Source organism: Tachysurus vachellii, chromosome 20 (assembly GCF_030014155.1).
Source record: "Tachysurus vachellii isolate PV-2020 chromosome 20, HZAU_Pvac_v1, whole genome shotgun sequence".
In the NCBI taxonomy this organism is placed as follows: domain Eukaryota; kingdom Metazoa; phylum Chordata; class Actinopteri; order Siluriformes; family Bagridae; genus Tachysurus; species Tachysurus vachellii.
Genome location: NC_083479.1, coordinates 12,538,767 through 12,557,910, shown reverse-complemented (window position 1 = coordinate 12,557,910; position 19,144 = coordinate 12,538,767). Strand labels below are relative to the sequence as shown.

Sequence of the window (19,144 nt, the reverse complement as noted above, 5' to 3'; positions counted from 1 at the left end):
CATTGAATTAGTCATGTTTTTGTTAGATGTTCATGTAAAATTTATAGAAGGGTCTTCAGAGTCTCCCATTTAAAACAGTCAGCATATTTTCTGCCATGGGAGTGTTTAAGAAAGAGGACTATGTTTATGTGTCTCTGTAACTGACAAGATCTAATTTGTAATGAAAATTGTTTTTTATTATAATGCAAAATAGAAGCATTTTCTTTTGTGTGTGTGTGTTTGTGTGTGTCTGTGTGTGTTTGTGTGTGTGTGAGTTTTATTAACTTTAAGAGTGAGTGAAAAGTGAGGCTACAAAAGCAACTATGTGGAGCTGATAACAGGATTGTGAAAAAACACAAAGACGGGTCTGTCTAAGACAGGTTCTTAGAAATGTAACAGATAAATAAAAAACACAACCTGACGTTCAAGCAGAATAAGCAGAATAACACATTACGGACATTCCTTTGGGCTGTTTTTCACCAGGCGCAGTCCATCTGTTTTACTCTAACTATCTTTAATTAAATAACAGAGTTATGATTACACTGTATACTATACAAACAAAAATTGTAAATGAAATATCATAAAACAAAATAGGATTTATGAGAACTGCACCAAGAATAAATGAGAATCTGTGATTAACTTGGTGAATATTGCATGCGCGCGTCTCTGTGTGCCACTGCTTAATTACGCAGGTGTGTTGGGAAGCTCCAGATTCCTTAAATTGTGGGATGTTCCGTGTGCCATAGTCTGAACACCACTATCACCTGCCTCATCATTACTATCCAGCTTTCAGAGCACTTCACTAAAAACACGCTGCAGTTTACAGAATGGAGTTTCATATAAATCGTCGGTGTTTTTTGAGTCTAATCACTTTTTGCACCCTCTTTGGACAAAATGAAGGAATTACACGAACTTTCTTTATCGGGATAAGGGAAGAGAATTGGGATTATGCACCTGGAGGTTACAACCGCATCACAGGGAAACCAGTTACTCAGGATGAGTGAGTTTCTAGTTTGTAATTTATTTATTTATAATATTTGATTATATCATGCTTGGGTCAATATATCGATATTGTATCCATATATCAGTCAGCACTGAGATACAGTAAGGTGCTATGTGATACTACTGAAAGTTAAACATGTTATTGAATAGTTTGATACTTATGTGTAGTCCCCCTCCCCAAACATAAGTAAGTAAATAAATAAATAAATAAATAAATAAATAAATAATCTTATCTGTTTTATTTATCTTAAAGAATCTTAATTGAGAAACGATTCCCTAGTTGAAGTAAAGCAGCTGAGAGATAATGTGTTAAAATCTTGTGAAATTGAAAGTAAAAGTATTCAACAAATAACCTTATACTTTCAAGTTCAAGTTTCAAGTTCTGTCACTATTGTCTCTACTGTCACTAATACTGTTACTAACCAGAGGAAAAAAGACCTCTAAAGGCCTTTAAATGTCTAAATAAAAAAGCAGGCAACAAAACAGTTTCTTAGAAATGTAATTAAGCAATTGTGCATAATTGTTCCATTTCAGTATCAGTTGATGTGTTGAAAGCAGGATAAATGGGCAAGCATAGGATCTGGGGCCAAATTGATATTGTAGCACAAATTGCTGAAAACGCTGCTGCATAGCCACAGAGCGGTTAGAGTGCTCATGCTGGCCCTTGCCCACTTCTGAAAGAGCCTTTGCTCTAGGATAATGGCACTAATTGAAACAACACAGAACTAAAGAAGAATAAAATGACCTGCATTACATAAAGTACCAATCAGTAATGTGTAAAATGTAACAGTAAAATATTTACTACATATAAAATAAAGTGTGAAAACATATTACAATATACTAATAAAAAAAATAACGTAATATACTAGCTAGCATTGTAACAAATTTTCTACTGGGAAATCATGGGTCCTGGCATTTGTGAGGAGGTTACTTTGACACGTAAAACCTACCTAAACATTGCTGCAGGCCAAGTAAAACCTGCTATACTACAAAACATGTTCAGGGTGGTTTGAATGACAAAAAGAGTTAAAGGTTTTGACTTGGTCTCCAAATTGCACAGAATTCTCATGTTAATTGAGCATCTGTGGGTTGTGCTGGACAAACAAGTTTGATCCATAAAGGCTCCACCTCACAGCTTCCAGGAATGATGTGATCTGCTGCTAACTTGTTGGTGTCAGATACCACAACACACCATCACAAACCTTTGTCTTGTGGAGTTCATATCTTCTTGGGTCAGAGCTGTGGTTCCTACTCAACAATAGGTGGTTGGTCTTAATGTTATTGCTGATCAGTGGAAATACCCCAAAATAAAAATTTAATTTCAATATAGTAATAGTATAGAAATCAAAATTCAATTCCACTGCTGTAATCAGATTGCAATTAATTTTAGAAAAAATAGATGCATTTTAGATACTAGTTAAGATGCAGTTAAGACCCGTAATAGAAACTATTGTGTTGTTTATTGTGTTCTAGTCACGCATCACTGTTCCTGCTTCAAGGTCCCCATCGAATTGGCCATGTGTATAAGAAAGCCATATACAGGCAGTACACAGATGCGACATATTCACAGGAAATCTTCAAACCAACTTGGCTGGGTTACCTGGGGCCTGTGATTCATGCTGAGGTTGGAGATGACATTGTGATCCATCTGAAGAACTTTGCCTACAGAAGATATTCACTTCACCCACATGGAGTCCACTATGAGAAAGACTCAGAGGGTAAAATATGTCTGCTGAGGCCGTTTAAAACATGGTTAACACACAAAAATATATATGGTGTTAAAATTTACCTGCGCTAAACAAGAATGAACGATTTTTCAATGTACTGAAACATTTATTCAGTAGATCAGATTCATCCTGTATATGATGCTTAGGGCCAACTGCGTAACTGTGGTCTGGTTTTGTTACATGAAAACCCCTATTCCTTAAAAGAAAAAGGATATGGTAAAGGGAAAAAAGACACTTTGCGTCATAATGCAGTCATTATCTTCTAAGTAGGACACCCTGTTTCTTCAAATGATCTAGACTAGACATGATAAGGTCTCAAAAATGACTAGGCATTTTCTTTTTTTTTTGTCTCTTTGTCAATAGATTTTTTTCTCCTAAAACTGCACTGACACCCAATATTGAGGAAGATCTCTTATCACAAATTCGGAGCTTAGTTGGTGCCATTGTTATTTGTTTGGACAGTAGCACACTGAACTCAATCCAGCCTGATATGGAGCCAACATCTTAAAATGGCAAAATTGATTTCCTTGGTACTGATGAAACCATGAAACACCATAGATTATATATGCAAAAACATCTAAATTGTCAATCTCTCAACAAAAATAATAATGACCAATGCACAGTTAAATCTGTACCATGAATAACCACAGAAACAAATCATCACATTTGATTTATTACAACTAACTGCCAACTGGTGTTTGGACTGTATTTACAAATAAGAGGTTCAGCAGCATATGCCTTTTATAGTGACTGTACAAGGAAATTGGGTATTAAAGTTGTGGCACAGAGGCAGAAGGTATTGAGTCCATTAGCGTAAATGTATTAAACAAATTTAATTGCGGGTGGTGTTGTTACAAATGCACTCCTTTGTGTGATCAGTGCTCTCCTGGTCAAGAGCATTACATACTAAACAACAAAAAAGTCACTGAGGAAAGATTCTTAAGAAAAAAACTAAAAGAAAATGCATTTTATCAAGTCAAAGTTTAGCTGTGAACTATGAAGTAATGCAGTATTCCCAAATCTGATGAGTCTAAACAGGGAAATGACTATAAACTGGTAAAAGGGTCAACGCATTATTTAACTTTTCAGAAGTCATAGGTCACTAAGCTATTTTATTTATTTCTCTGGGCTATGTCATAAGTGGAGCTTTTACAGAAATACACGTAGTGAAGGAATGTAATCTACATGAATATAAGACATATACATTTACCCCACATTCATCCTACCCAAGCTCTGTCTTCCATTAAAGGTGCCTTTTTGTTGTTAGAACTATTTTTACATGAAAATGGAGGATAACTGATATTAAACTTGAGGGCTTAAGAGGAAAATGTATGAAATAACTCTGTTTCCATGTTTTAAATACTATCTAAGCAATGTGAAATGATAGGACTAAATTGATTTCATGTGTATCAGGAGCGCTATATCCAGATAAAAGCTCTATAGCACAGAAGCAGGATGATGGTGTTCCTCCAGGTGGAAATTATACTTATACATGGAGAGTAAAGCCGGAGTTTGCTCCCACTCAGGGAGATTCCAACTGTCTGACTTGGGCTTACCATTCACATGTGATTGCCTACCATGACATCTCATCTGGACTTATAGGAGCTCTGCTGACTTGCAAGAAAGGTACATCAGTAAGCCATCAAATAATGGCATTATCACACATTACACTCAGTGTATATCCATAGATGAGTGGTAGCAATTTGACTATTTAATTTTGTTTCTGTTTTTGTTTTTCATTGACTAAGACCTTTTCATACATGATGAAAAAAAATGCACAATAAACAAACAATTTTACAGTTTTAAAAACAAATTTTTTTGGGGGAGTATTATACCACTGTTAACTTTAAATAGGGAAAAGCATGATTTTTTTAAAACATGATTTAAAAAAAAAAACAAAAACAAAAATCACTAAATAATCTGCCTATTGTTTAGATCTGTATTCATATTCATTTAGGATACATTTTATGCCCAGTTACACATGTTCAGTTACACCCCTAATATTCATGGCCTGTTTCAATCAGGGATCCTGCAGCCTATTCCATCAGGGGATAATTACTCTCAGGTACGGAGGACAGATGTTGATAAAGACTTCCTCCTCTTATTTAGTGTGGTGAATGAAAACTTGAGCTGGTACCTAGAAGAAAACATCAAAATGTTCTGTTCGGATCCTACTGGTGTTGACCCCTCTGATCCAGACTTCCAGCAGTCTAACCAGATGAATGGTAAGTATTTCTTTGTTGGGGCAGTATCTGAATGCCATAGACAGAGCTGAAATTCTGAAAACTAATACTATCAATAGCATTACATTCTTCATTATATTTTATAGCAATTAATGGATATGTGTTTGGGAACCTTCCTGGGCTTGACCTGTGCCAGAACAAAAAAGTTTCATGGCATTTCATTGGCATGGGCAATGAAGTAGATATCCACTCGGCATATTTTCATGGGCAGACATTACTGATTGATGGACATCGTTTTGACACTGTCAGCCTGTTTCCTGCCACTTTCATGACTGCATTGATGGAGCCCTTAACAATAGGAAGATGGATGCTGAGCTGTCAGGTTAACAGCCATATACAAGGTAGACTTTCAGCTTTATAAATGTGTTGCATTTGAAACATGAATGACATCCATTAATTTTGGCTAAAAAAGAAAAATATTTATTTTACAATTTATCCACAGAAAAACAGAATTCCACATTGTTCTAAAAGATATGCATGTGTCCTGTTTTCCCATGACTCTCTTGGTCTGACAAAGCTGACATTTGCATAAAGTTGCAATACATTCATATTGGAAATACGTATATTGAATTATTGGGAGAATTTTCCAATATATTCCAGACAATGGGTTCAATTTTAAATAAGTAAAGCAAAATATTATTCTGTAAGCAGTTTTGCATTTTAAAAGATGATTTATCCCATATTAAGTATGTATAAGTATAGTATAGATATACAGCAGAGTAAACCTGTGTGAGTATTGCGGATCTAACCAGCTGTGGCATAATGCTGGAAAGAGTAATGATGTTTGTGTGCAGATGGTATGCAGGCACTGTTCAATGTTTCTCAATGTGCTGGGGAGACAAACTCCTCTGTCACTCCTCTGAATGGGACAGTGAGGAAATACTTCATTGCTGCTGAGCTGGTTCGATGGAACTATGCCCCATCAGGAACAGACAGTTTCACTAATGTTTCACTGAATGAAAGTGGAAGGTATGAAGCTGAACAATTTTTTTTATTCAGTTTCTAGCTTCAATTTTTTTAATTGACATTTATATTATTAATCGATTGCATGTTTTTTTTATCTAAAATATATGCCATACTCGATCTACATTCTCTTTTTACTCTTCTTAGCAATTCAGAGCTGTATTTTGGTACGGATAATGGTCGTCTTGGTGGAGAGTATACAAAAGTGGTATATAGAGCATACACCGATGAAACATTTACAGAAAACATCAGCAAGGATGCGTACCTAGGCATACTAGGTAGACAACCCTTTTTAAATTTTACATACATTGTGTATTTGGTATATAAAGGTTTGCCAGAAAGAAAAAAGAATGATACAAAAACATTATTATTGTTGTATAAGAACAGTATGAGGATAATGTCCATGATATACATTTTAAAGCATATTACATGTCACAGATACTGTAGATATATTTACATAGTGTATATCCTACAGGTACAGCACTCTCCTTCAAGTAGGGAGATTTTGTATTGATATTTGTATTACCTTGTTCTATACTATTCCTTTTTTTTTCTTCGTCAGGTCCTGTACTAAGAGCTGAAGTTGGGGATACTTTACAGGTCACATTTTTGAACAAGGCTGATAGAAATTACAGCATTCAGTCCCATGGTCTTCAATACGCAAAGTTAGATGAGGGAGCTCAATATGAAGATGGTGAGAAGGGGACAATACAGACTTTTAATGACCAGTTACTTTTTTTTTGCTGTACTTTTTTTTAATCTATATTTTAAATAAGCACCTGATAACAAATATACTGTACCAATACACAAAATACAGCCTAAGCTTACTTAGACTAATATGAAGGCAAAATTTCAGCTTGAAAAATAATAGATAATAATCAGAAGCTCCTATGAAATAATTTGCTCTAATGAAATTTTACAAATCTGTCCTAATTATGAGTGGCCAGAGCATCTTACCTATAGAGTCTTAACTAATTATAACTAGTTATTTTCAGGTTTATCTTAGATATCTTATTGATTTTATATTTGATTATTAGATACAGAAAAAAAAGGATCTAATGTACAGCCAGGAGATTCCTTCAACTACACATGGTATGTGAGAGAAGGGCCCTCTGACAGTGACCAGGCCTGCATCTCTTACCTTTACTTTTCTTCCCATGACCCCATCAGAGATACCAACTCTGGCCTCTTTGGACCTCTACTTGTGTGTAAGAGAGGTTCACTGACCCCCAATAATACCCAGGTATTCTTTTCTCTACAGTTGATTGTATATACCAATGGAAAAGAATGATGTGCATTTTAGAATGAATATGAATATATATATATATATATGTATATGTGTATATATATATATATATATATATATATATATATATATATATATATATATATATATATACACATATATATACACATATACGCACAGTAATACATATATGTATATTATATTTCAAAAATAGATTTGAACATTTTTTTTATTCTTTGCTGAAAATATAAGAAAGATGTGGACAAAGAGTTCTTCCTACTTTTCACTGTGATGGATGAAAACGTAAGCTGGTATCTGAAGAAGAATATTCTGATATATGGTACAAATGAATCAGACCCAGAGAATGAAGGATTTCAGGAGAGCAACATGATGCATGGTAACCTACACACTGTCACTTTCTCATACAACTTTATGAGATATGAGTTAAATTATTTTCAATGTGAAAGTCTGGGAGTTGTTCACGTTTTCACATTATTCATTTTCTTTGCTTTTGGACAAACTGTTTTCAGAATAATTACTATACAATATAGAGGATACAGTACAATATAAAATAGAGGATATTCCATGCTGTCTGGTTTCATCTATGTCTTTGTTCGGGTGTAATACAGCAGTGAATGGCTACATGTACGGGAACCTACCAGGGCTGGAGGTATGTGATGGCGACCGAGTCAGATGGCACGTCCTAGGCCTTGGCACAGATGTGGACATGCATGGGGTGTACTTCCAGGGAAACACCTTCCGCAGAGACGGCATCACCCGTGACACCCTTGCTGTGTTCCCACAGACTGCTGTTAATGTTTTCATGCAACCAGATACAACCGGTCAGTCATGAATTTTGTTAGTTTCTTCCCACCATACAATCAAATGCCAAAAGGTGGATTTGAGGATGCACTAAATTGCCCACAGGTATAAACTGTACTTTTGTACCTATTGCTCCCAGGATATTTAAGATACCCTGAGAAATACTTCTGATGAACAGGATAAAACTGTTCCTGAAGATTTAATTTAATTTCAAGCAAAATTACAAACAAGTCAGTGGAATTAAACCATTTGTTTTGTGTCAGAATTTAAGTGTAAACCTTGCATGAAAAGCTTAAAAATACTAAAATCTGACAACTATACATTATTACATTACATACAGAACAACGGCAAACATTGAGCAGTCATTTGGAAGACTGGATAAGATGGTGTCATTGTCAGTGTAAAATTGATCTAATAGCAAAGCAAACACCACTTCTGGCTTAAGTGGGCAAGCAGGGTTTATGTGTAGTCAAGATCAAGCGTTTGGGTGTGTTTTTTGTAAAGCTTGAGAAACTCTGAACCACTGAAGCATGCACACCACCCCTGAACAAACATGTAGACAGACTGCACAACACAGGGACAGGAAAACACCAAACCAAACAAACAAGACACCAAATGGTACAATGGAATCGAAAATAAATCATTAAAATTTACCTGCAACTCAATGGTATAATATATATTATAATATATATATATATATATGTGTGTGTGTGTGTGTGTGTGTCTGTATTTTTATATATATATATATATATATATATATATATATATATATATATATATATATATATATATATATATATATATATATATATAAAAGCACCACACATATATAACGCCATACACATTGATCCAGTGTGGATCAATGTGTATGGCGTTATATATGTGTGGTGCTTTTATATATATATATATATATATATATATATATATATATATATATATATATAATATCTTTCTATGATATTTAAGTTCAATAAGTAATATATAAAATGTCTAGTAAATCTGTCTTGCTCTATTTGTTCGTTTTCTTTCTGTGTTCCTTTTTATTTTTATTTTACTCCTTAATCTCCATTTCAAAAGCTGGCCATGAGTAATAGCAGACGCAGACAATGAAAACAAAGGCAAAATTTAATCAGCCTGGAGAATTGTGGGGAACTGTTTTCCCTCACACGGGAAATCTGTGTGCGTCCCCTACTGGCTATTGTTGCCGAGTGTAGAGAATCATCGTAAATGATCTCTTCTCCCATTAGACCTTTAGCTGCTCTTTATTGGTGCTTTATTGGCTTGTTAAACTATAGGTGGTTGTGTTCTGATGTATGTGTGAATACAGGACTTTTTGAGGTGAGCTGCAAAGTGACTGACCATTACATGGGAGGGATGAAGCAGCAGTACAGAGTGAAGAACTGTAGGCAGAGATCATCTGCTCCTGCTTCTGCTCCCACAGCACACTACTACATCTCTGCAGAAGAGCTAGAGTGGGACTACTCACCAAATCGCTCATGGGAGCTCGAGTACTTCAACACCACAGAGGAGGACAGGTATTTACAAACACACATAAGTATCTTTATTATAATTGTAGTTTTTTATCAAACTTTTAATGGATACTCTGTTTCTTAGCCCAGGCAGTATATTTGTGGGGACTGGTGAGAACAGGCTTGGATCAAAATATAAAAAAGTGATTTATAGAGAGTACACTAATGCCACCTTCAGGACCATGAAGCAAAGGTCATCTTCAGAGAAGCATCTGGAAATACTGGGTACAAAGATATGATTTTCTAACTGGTCCTTAATCCTCTTTGCTATTTGTTAATTGTCATGTAATGTAACTGTCATCTGTACATCCGTGTGTGTGTTTGTGTGTAGGTCCAATCATCAGGGCAGAGGTCGGTGAAGTAGTTCATATTACATTCCTTAATAAAGCTACTCATCCATACTCGATCCAGCCTCATGGAGTGAAGACCTCACCTCAGAATCCAGCACCTGTTTTGCCTGGTGAGGAATCCTGCAAGTTTGGACATCTAAAATATTGGATGGAATAAAAATGATTTGAATTAAAAAAAAAGAGTGAATTTTTAAACAGAAGGGTGTAATCATTAACTGCAGGAAACATGAGTATGTACCAGTGGATTGTTCCAGAGAGTTCTGGGCCAGGAGTCTCTGATCCAAACTGCATCACATTTGCTTACTACTCTACTGTGGACTTCATTAAGGTGATCTCTAATGAGCGGTGAATGAACACATATACATTATAGTATACTTATAGTACATAGGTTTGATTTAGTTTAGATTTAATTCCTCTTTCAAAAGAAAATTGGATGGCACTCTGGATAAATGCAAAGTTGTGTGCGTACACTGTAATGAAGTACAGTACAGGCCTACCTTCCAAGCTCATTGAGTTTAAAATATCATTTAAAAGCAAACCACATCTCAGGTTCTACTAGCAATCTGACCCACACTGGATCAATGTGTACGGCGTGTGAGTAGACAAACATTAGCAATAGGTTAAATGCCAGCTAGAAAAATAAGTTTCTGTGTGTTCTGTTTTAGCTTGAACTGGAAGTTTAAATTGATTTGAGATTAAAACTGTTCTGACAGTTCACTTTCCTGGATATAGCAATTTTGTGAAATGTCAAAAAAAATACACGTTAAACAAAATAATGTATGTTTAATTTCACTATAAGTGTGCGATTAATCACAGTTAATCACACAAAAAGAGTCTGATTAATTGCGATTAAAATAAATCTATTGACAGCCCTAGTTTGATTATATATTACTTAGATTGATCCTTATATATAGAATTTTTACCAGCAATCTGTCAAATGAATGCCTACAATGTGTAATTATAGATTTAAAAAAAAACTTAATTATAACCTAGGATTTTAGATCTAATTATGATAACCTGCTTTATTGTATCAACCATGTAATTGGCACCAAACAAAAACTGTTCTTTGATATATTAAACTGAAGTAGCGGTAACTCTCCACATATTGGCAGCAGTGAGTACTGATCTGCTTTACAATGTAACTCATTGTTATATGTAAGAATATTCCAATTCTTATATTTAATATATAAGTTACTGACGGGCATCTGTAGATCACACAAGAAATCTGTCACTGCATACAGACTATATAGATTATTTTTATCATCATTGAACTGAAGATGATGTCAAACTGATGTTTGATGTCTTCTCTTGGATGTTGTACTGTACTGGGTTTCAGGACACAGTCAGTGGGCTAGTTGGACCCCTGGTGATCTGCAGGAAAGGGACACTAAACCAAAACAGACAAAGACTGGATGTGGATAGAGAAATTGCACTTCTTTTCTTTATCTTTGATGAGAATATGTCATGGTACCTGGAGCAAAACATCCAAACCTATTACAACAGCTCAAAGCCTCTGATCAGAAATGATGATTTTGTGGAGAGTAACAAAATGCATGGTGAGACTTTACCATGTTATTTTTCCTGACTACTAGCTGTTTATTTTAGAAATTTTATACATTCACAATTATTAAAAAAAACTCCATATTGTTCAACCCTGGTCAGTATTGTGTTATTCATTTTCATTTTTCAGGAATTAATGGCAAGCTGTATGGAAACCTTCAGGGAGTGGAAATGTGGCAAGGGGAGAGAGTAAACTGGTATCTCCTTGGGTTGGGTGGTCAAGTTGATCTGCACACAGTGCATTTACATGGTCAGACCTTCATCTACAAGGTGATAATGAAACACATTAGGCTGTGCTAGTCATTATTATTCAGATGCTAATAAATATCATGGAAAAAGTATATTTCTTTTTTAAACTAAGAAAGTGAGCAAATGTTTACATGTACACTGCTTTCTTTAATTCTCCTCCATGGAGCAGACAGACCTGCCCCACCGGGACGATGTTTTTGACTTGATTCCAGGCACATTTCAGACACTGGAGTTAGTGGCATACACTAAGGGAACATGGCTGCTGCACTGCCATGTGGATGACCACATCCGAGCAGGCATGGAAACCACCTACAGCATCAAGAGTTCAGGTGATTTAAAAAATAATAAAAAAAAAGGCTATGAAGAAGCTATAAAACGCTACAGTTTGTTTAAAAGTTTTAGTTTTAGACACTAGTGTGGAGTTTATTTACAAGTTATACTAGCATAACTTTTATACTTTTATATGACCTTAATTGTCTGAAGGTGTTAATATTCAGGATGTCAACAGAAGTAAGCACTACATGTTGAAACATAGTTTGTTAAAGTCCACAAAAATTAGTTTGTTAAAACATAACTTGTTAGCAATTGTTAAAAAAGACTGTAAGATGTAGCAGTGATTGCACAACTGTTTGATGGTTTATGTGTGTTGTAGGTGCCAGTGCTGTGACTCAACATCTGGGTATAGTCTCCATCCTGGCTTTTATTTCTGCCCTCGGACTAAAGTAAAATTAGCTGAAGTATAGATTTTATAGACCTTATAGATACTGTATAGGTTTAATTAAAATAGCATACATAGATCTATTCTATTTAAGTAGTGCATTATAAATGGGAGATTATACCAAAACTTTTTTTGTTTCTTAAAGATTTAGCCAATGTTTGTTTACCTGCTCCACACAAACTGCAGATATCCAAAAAAGTCTTTTGCATTGCTGTAATCCAAAAGCACACTTAACTTTACAATGTAATTTCTCTGAGCAATGCAAGCCAAAAGAAACATAGTTGTCATTGTTTCAGCACAAACTTTAAGTGTTGCACTCTGAATATATAGATAAAAAGTATTTAAATAAGCTCTTTGGTATATTTGGTGACAAAAAGAGGAGCCAAAGAAAGCAGAAGAAAGTAAAGGAGAAGAGGACAAAAAAAAAAAGAGGAATACGACTACTTATGAGAGAAGCCAGACAGACCAGAAATTTAAACCTTAGATACATATAAATCACTTTAAAAATCAGGATAGATGAAGACTGTCTCTGTCTTGTATGCTGTTGCATATTTTTGACTTTGCATGTTGGTGAGTTGACTTGAAGTGTTTGGATTTGTGTTTAGGGTTTAAATGGGTTAAACTAAAACATTTTTTTCAGAACATGCTGGTTATCAATAATAATAATTAAAAAAAAAAAAAAAAAGAATTAAATAACAAGTGGCCTGATTGACGTATGGGAACTGAACCAAATGCATAGCCACAAGCAGCCATGGCTATTCTATTGCTTACTATGTGATTATCTGGTTCCCCATGTTACTAAGATATAGTTGATACATAATAATCATTCCAATGACTTAGAGATCTTATAGAGTGTAGGATGTGTGCTTACAATAAATTGTGACATGTCTCAATGCCTCTCCATTTTTGCATAAAAGATTATCAACTGTGTAGCCAGAAGATGTAACATACTTGATGTCACATGCAATCTGTCAGTATATGTGTTTAAATATGTATAAACTTCATCAGAATATTCTAAAACTAATTAAATACATTACATAAGATGCTGGTGTCACAGATTTTATAATGAATTTCTTAAAGAAAAAGAAAAGTCATATGAACTCAGTAAACTACACATCTGTGGAATTATCTCTGATAACTAGGCCTACTACAAAAGACAAGCATCTAGGAGCTATATCAGTATATATCTATATCAGTCTAAGGTGTATTGAGGATATTATGGAGTGTAGTGCATCATATTGTATTTTATAGTATCACAGTATATTCATGCTCATGTCAAATGTTAAATCATTGTCTTATGAAATTAAATTGTATCATATTGTAGTCTTCATCAAATCACTGGCTTAAAAACCTGAGTCTTTATGTATCATAGTATATTATGTGATCGCATCAATTATGAAATTGTTGACTTATAATGTGGAGAATCAAAATCCTGTCAGATTATGTGGAGAATTTCATCCTATCAGGAGCTGTAATGATCAAGGTGTCAGGGTGGGCCGAAACGGAGGACTCAAATGCAGGACGCCAATATATATAATAAAAGTCTTTAATGAGCTTGACACAATAATCAGGCAAGGCAGGCAAACACTTACCATAAAGACCAGTCTCTAATCGAGTACAGAGGCAGGCAATGAATACAGGGTAGGCAAAAACACAAAGTGACAAATGGTCCAATAATACGGTACACAGGCAGGCAGGGTAATACAGGGCATGCAAAAACACAGAAACTAGAAACAAACCGAGTCAAATGAGGCAGGGCAGAACAGGAACAAGGCTGGATGAATCACAGTGCACAGGGCAAGCTGAGACATCTGGCAAGGAACCAACATCTGGCAAGGAACCATGTGAAAGCAGCATCCTTATATAGTGCCTAACACCAGTGAGCAGGCTTGAACTGGTTTGAGTCTGGAGACATGGAAGCTAGGGTGAATACGTAGGGCTCTGGGGAGCTTGAGTCTGACCGCCACTGGATTGAGCACCTTGGAGATGGGGAAAAGGCCCTACAAAGCGTGGGGCAAGTTTCCTGCAGGCAACCTTAAGCGGCAGGTCTCTGGTGGATAGCCAAACCCTCTGACCAACGTGATACGGGGTGACGGACGGCGCTTGCGATTGGCCCACCGGGCGTAGCTCCTAGAAAAACAGAGTAGGTCCGCACATTAGTGTTAATTTCGTCAGACAAGAGGAGACGAAATATGTTCGTCAACAACCTTTTTTTTCATGACTAAGACGAGACGATGACAAGACTGCACCACTGTCCAAAAACGCTGACTAAGACTAAATTAACATGCATTATTGTTGACGAAAAAAGACGAAACGAAAATGTTTTGTATAAAATAAAAACTAAGATAAAATCTCTCTTCATTTTCGTCTACAATTGTCTTTTTCATCAGCTGTTACGCCTTTAAAATATCCACAACGAGTTCGCGGCTTCACGCTGTTGCTCAAGTTACAGGTCCGCGAAGCGGATCCCGCTTATTATATTGCTACCTACCAAATAAATCAATAATTTGACACAAAATGATGATTTAAAAAGGAGTTTATTGATTTAAAAATGATTGTATTGCTTCCTCTAAAGAAAATAGTGCGCTCCGTCTCTACGGTTAGAATCCTGTGTGTCCATGGCAATGCTCTGTTTTTCATGGCAACGGTGTGTTATAGTCCGCAGCGGTCTGTTATCAAGAAATAAAATACTGTGTGCATAGAAAGAATTCGTCCACACGCCGCTCAAATAAATAAATAAATAAGTAAATAAAAAAATCCTGAGCGCAAGTCCACCCTAGGTCTAGGCAGGTTTTTTGTGTTAAATTATATTTCCTGTCGCTGCGCAGGCTCTTTTATTGTACATGACAGCTTATATCCCGATGACCGGTCTTTGCATTATGATTAAAAGCAGTATCATTAAAATAAAAAATGTGATGTGCAGTCAAGTTCGAGTGTATGCACTGTTTAAACGAGTGTTCTCAACTTCTCACTGATACTTTTGTGATTCGCGGAGTTTTGACAAGTTTTATAGCCTTGATATTGTTTCTTATTCAAAAGTGGTGACAGAAAAAACTCAGCACCCCCAACCTGAAACCTCTTCCCTCGCCCCTGTCACAATCACATCATAATCAAAATGAATAATTAGGCTTAAAAGCAAATGTATATGTAAGGGAATCAAGTTTAACAATTACATGTAATATTGCTCCAAATATCATCAATAATGGTTTGTGCAATACCATGTATAACTTGCATTAGGTTGGTAATATATATTATATATTATATATATATATATATATATATATATATATATTACACATACACCTACAGTTTTGATCTTAGGCTTTTCATTAAATTATTTATTTCCACTATAACACTTCTGTTCCTGATATTATTGTTGTATTTATTCTTACAATAGATTCCAGATGTGGTCAAGCTACAATTTTCTGACTAAAACTAGACTAAAATTAAAAGACTTTTAGTCAACTAAAACTTGACTAAGATACCTTGAGTTTTCTTTTGACTAAAACTAGACTAAAATGACTTTTAGTCGACTAAAACTAAGACTAACAAAAAAAGATATGTGAATGACTAAATATGACTAAAACTAAAAAGGACATTTGGCACAAGACTAAGACTAAGACTAAATTAAAAATAGGTGACGAAATTAACACTACCGCACATGCCTTTCTCCAGACACGTCGGCAACGCTTGACCAGGGCAAGGGCAGAGGGAACTGATGCCTTCATTTCCTGTTTGGAGAACAGTGGAGGCTGGTATCCATATGTGGCCTGGAAGGGGGAGAGACCCGTGGCAGCCGACGGCAGGGAGTTTTGGGTGTATTCCACCCACACCAGGTTAAAGGACCAGGATGTAGGTTCTTTGGAACAGAGGATGCTAAGTCCTTTTTCTAGTTCCTGGTTTAGCCGCTCAGTTTGTCCGTTAGACTGAGTGTGGAACCAAGAAGACAGGCTGATGGTGACCCCCAGGAGCTGTCAAAACTCTCTCCAGAAGTTAGAGGTGAACTGGGGACCTCGATCGGACACCATGTTGCATGGAAGGCCATGCAGGTGAAAGACATGCTGGAGCATGAGCAGGGCTGTTTCCTTGGCTGACAGAAGGTGGTGAGCCCAGCTGATGGGGGTAAGCCCGTAACAAAATCTATGGAGACGTGAGACCAGGGCAGCCTGGGGACAGGAAGGGCAAGCCGGCTGGGAGGCCCCGGGGTGTCTTTTGCTGAGCGCAGACAGGACATGCCACCACAAACTCCCGGGCATCCTTCCTTATTTTAAGCCACCAGAAGTGCTGCTGGAGGACTGACACGGTGCGGGCAGAGCCAGGGTGACAGAACAGGTGAGAGCTGTGGCACCATTGGAGGACTTGGGAGTGTAGATGGTCAGGAAGGAACAACCTTCACTCTGGACAGCCCTCTGGAACTGGGAGACTGGAGGTGGCCTGCTGGACCCTCCATTCAATGTCAAGCCGAAGGGCTTGGACCATGACGGAGGAAGGAAGTATATGTTCCACGGCAGGTTCTCCATCATCCTCCACGGTGAATTGCCAAGATAGAGCGTCCGGCTTGGAATTCTTGGATTCCGGTTGGTAGGACAGGGTGAAATTAAAACAGGTTTGCCTGGAATTCAGACGCTTGGCTGAGCAAAGATATCCAAGATTCCGGTGGTCCGTCCACACTAGAAAGGGCTGCCCAGCACCCTCCAACCAGTGCCGTCATTCCTCCAGGCCCAACTTGACGGCCAAGATTTCCCGTTCACCTATAGGATATTTCTGTTCAGCCAGACTGAGGTGCCTTGAGAAGAAAGCACAGGGAAGTGCTTTCAAAAAGGTGGTACTGGTGGTGTGGAATTCACATTTCTCAGCTTTCACATACAGATGATTCTCAAGGAGACGTTGGAGCACGACTCGAACAAGGTTTCTGTGTTCCTCCAAGGAGCGGGAAAAGATCAGAATATCATCCAAGAGACGAAGAAATACTTGTTCAGAAGGTCTCGCAGGACATCATTGACCAAAGCCTGGAAGACCGCTGACGCAATGGACAGGCCAAACGGCATATATGTACTCTCTCAACAGTAAGAGACAGGCTCAAAAAATCTTTTCAACGTGGAAGCCATTATCAGCCTCAGTCTACCTTAACTAAGTCAAAACAGTGCGGGAAGTGGCAAAACCCCAAAACATTCATGGACTGAATGCCCAGCAAAAGACGTTGAGTGTAGAAAATGTCAAAAGAAGGGACATTTGTGGCTGTGTGCAGATCAGTTCAAAAGCTGGATTCAATTGAAAAGGGTGGAGCGGCTTATCTTGGGGCTGTTGACTATCCACAGTCATCCACATGGACTGAAATACTTACCATAAATGGCAGCCCACTGTGTTTTAAAATGGGCACGGGTGCATCTGTGACTGTGATCCCAGAATCAGAATTCACACTGGATAGATATGGCAGACACTCAGCACCGTGCAGACTGGGTCCCGCCAACCAACCTCTGGATGTTAAAGGGCAGCTGCATGCAGTGATTCAGAGAGGGGACAAAAAAACTGAGGAGGAGGTGTTCATTGTGAAAGACCTGACCACACCCTTATTGGGTCTTCCTGCTATCCACAGACTACAGATGATCACCCAGCTCAATAGTATTGACGATGCAGAGACTCACTTTCGCTCAACTTACCCAGATGTATTTAAAGGGCTGGGTAACCTTAAGGGGGAGTACAAAATTAAGCTGATAGACAATGCAACACCCTATGCCCTCTCTGCGCCACAATGTGTAGACATTCCTCTCTGGGCCAAAGTCAAAGAGGAACTAGACCGGATGGAGAAGATGGGAGTTATAGCCCGTGTTGAAAAACCGACAGAATGGTGCGTGGGCAGGGTCCCAATAGTGAAATCGTCGGGGAAAATTTGCATTTGCGTGGACTTAACCCCGGCTGAACGAGATCGTCATCAGAGAGAGACATATCCAACTGGCAGTGGATGAGACACTGGCCAAGCTGGAAGGAGTAAGAGTTTTTACAATGCTCAATGCAACATCAGGCTTCTGGCAGGTACCACTCCACAAAGACTCAATGCTGTTGACCACGTTCATTACTCCAGAGGGGCGCAATTACTTCAAAAGGCTACCTTCCGGTATATCTTCGGAACCCAAACATTTCCAGAAGAGGATCTCTCAGCTAATTGATGGTGTTGACGGGGTCCCTTGATGTCCTTGTTATCGGAAGAGACCGGGCAGAGCACGATGACAGGCTGCACAGTGTTAAAAAAATTCAGAGAGGCTGGACTCACACTGAACGAGAAATGCCAGTTTGCTCTGACAGAAATCCGCTTTCTGGGTCATGTCATAAATAATCAAGGCATCAGAGCAGACCGTGGTATAATGCCCATTTCATGGGCATGGTAAATTTTGTAGGCAAATTTTCGCCACGCCTGCCTGATCTGACAAAGTCCAGACATGACCAGTTAAGGACAGAGAACAGCTGGACATGGGGAGCACCTCAACAGAAAGCGTTTCTTGAGACAAAAAAAGAATTGGGGTCAGAGACTGTTAGCCCAGTACAGCCCAAATCACGAAACCATGGTATCAGCTGATGCCTCTTCACATGGATTAGGAGGTGTCTTGACACAAAAACAGACAGATGGTGAGTGGAGACCTGTCGTTTTCATTTCTAGAAGTCTGACTAAAACTAATCAAGATATGCTCAAATAGAAAAGGTGGCTTTAGCTGTGACCTGGGCATGTGAGTGCTTGTGAGGATACTTAAGTGGACTGGA

At 37.6% G+C, this 19,144-nt stretch overlaps 1 protein-coding gene across 1 annotated transcript; it reads left to right on the top strand.

The window, feature by feature from the left end:
- The first annotated feature begins 767 nt into the window (after nucleotides 1-767).
- LOC132863374 (ferroxidase HEPHL1-like) lies at nucleotides 768-12,452 on the top strand. The gene is made up of 19 exons (XM_060896158.1): nucleotides 768-979; nucleotides 2,455-2,699; nucleotides 4,122-4,334; nucleotides 4,733-4,933; nucleotides 5,038-5,292; nucleotides 5,746-5,920; nucleotides 6,062-6,192; nucleotides 6,477-6,608; nucleotides 6,952-7,157; nucleotides 7,413-7,557; nucleotides 7,790-8,002; nucleotides 9,310-9,517; nucleotides 9,597-9,736; nucleotides 9,843-9,971; nucleotides 10,083-10,189; nucleotides 11,198-11,417; nucleotides 11,552-11,691; nucleotides 11,840-11,999; nucleotides 12,323-12,452. Exons 1-19 carry the CDS (start codon nucleotides 807-809, stop codon nucleotides 12,394-12,396), a joined length of 3,267 nt encoding a protein of 1,088 aa, XP_060752141.1. The 5' UTR covers nucleotides 768-806; the 3' UTR covers nucleotides 12,397-12,452.
- Nucleotides 12,453-19,144: the final 6,692 nt, after the last annotated feature.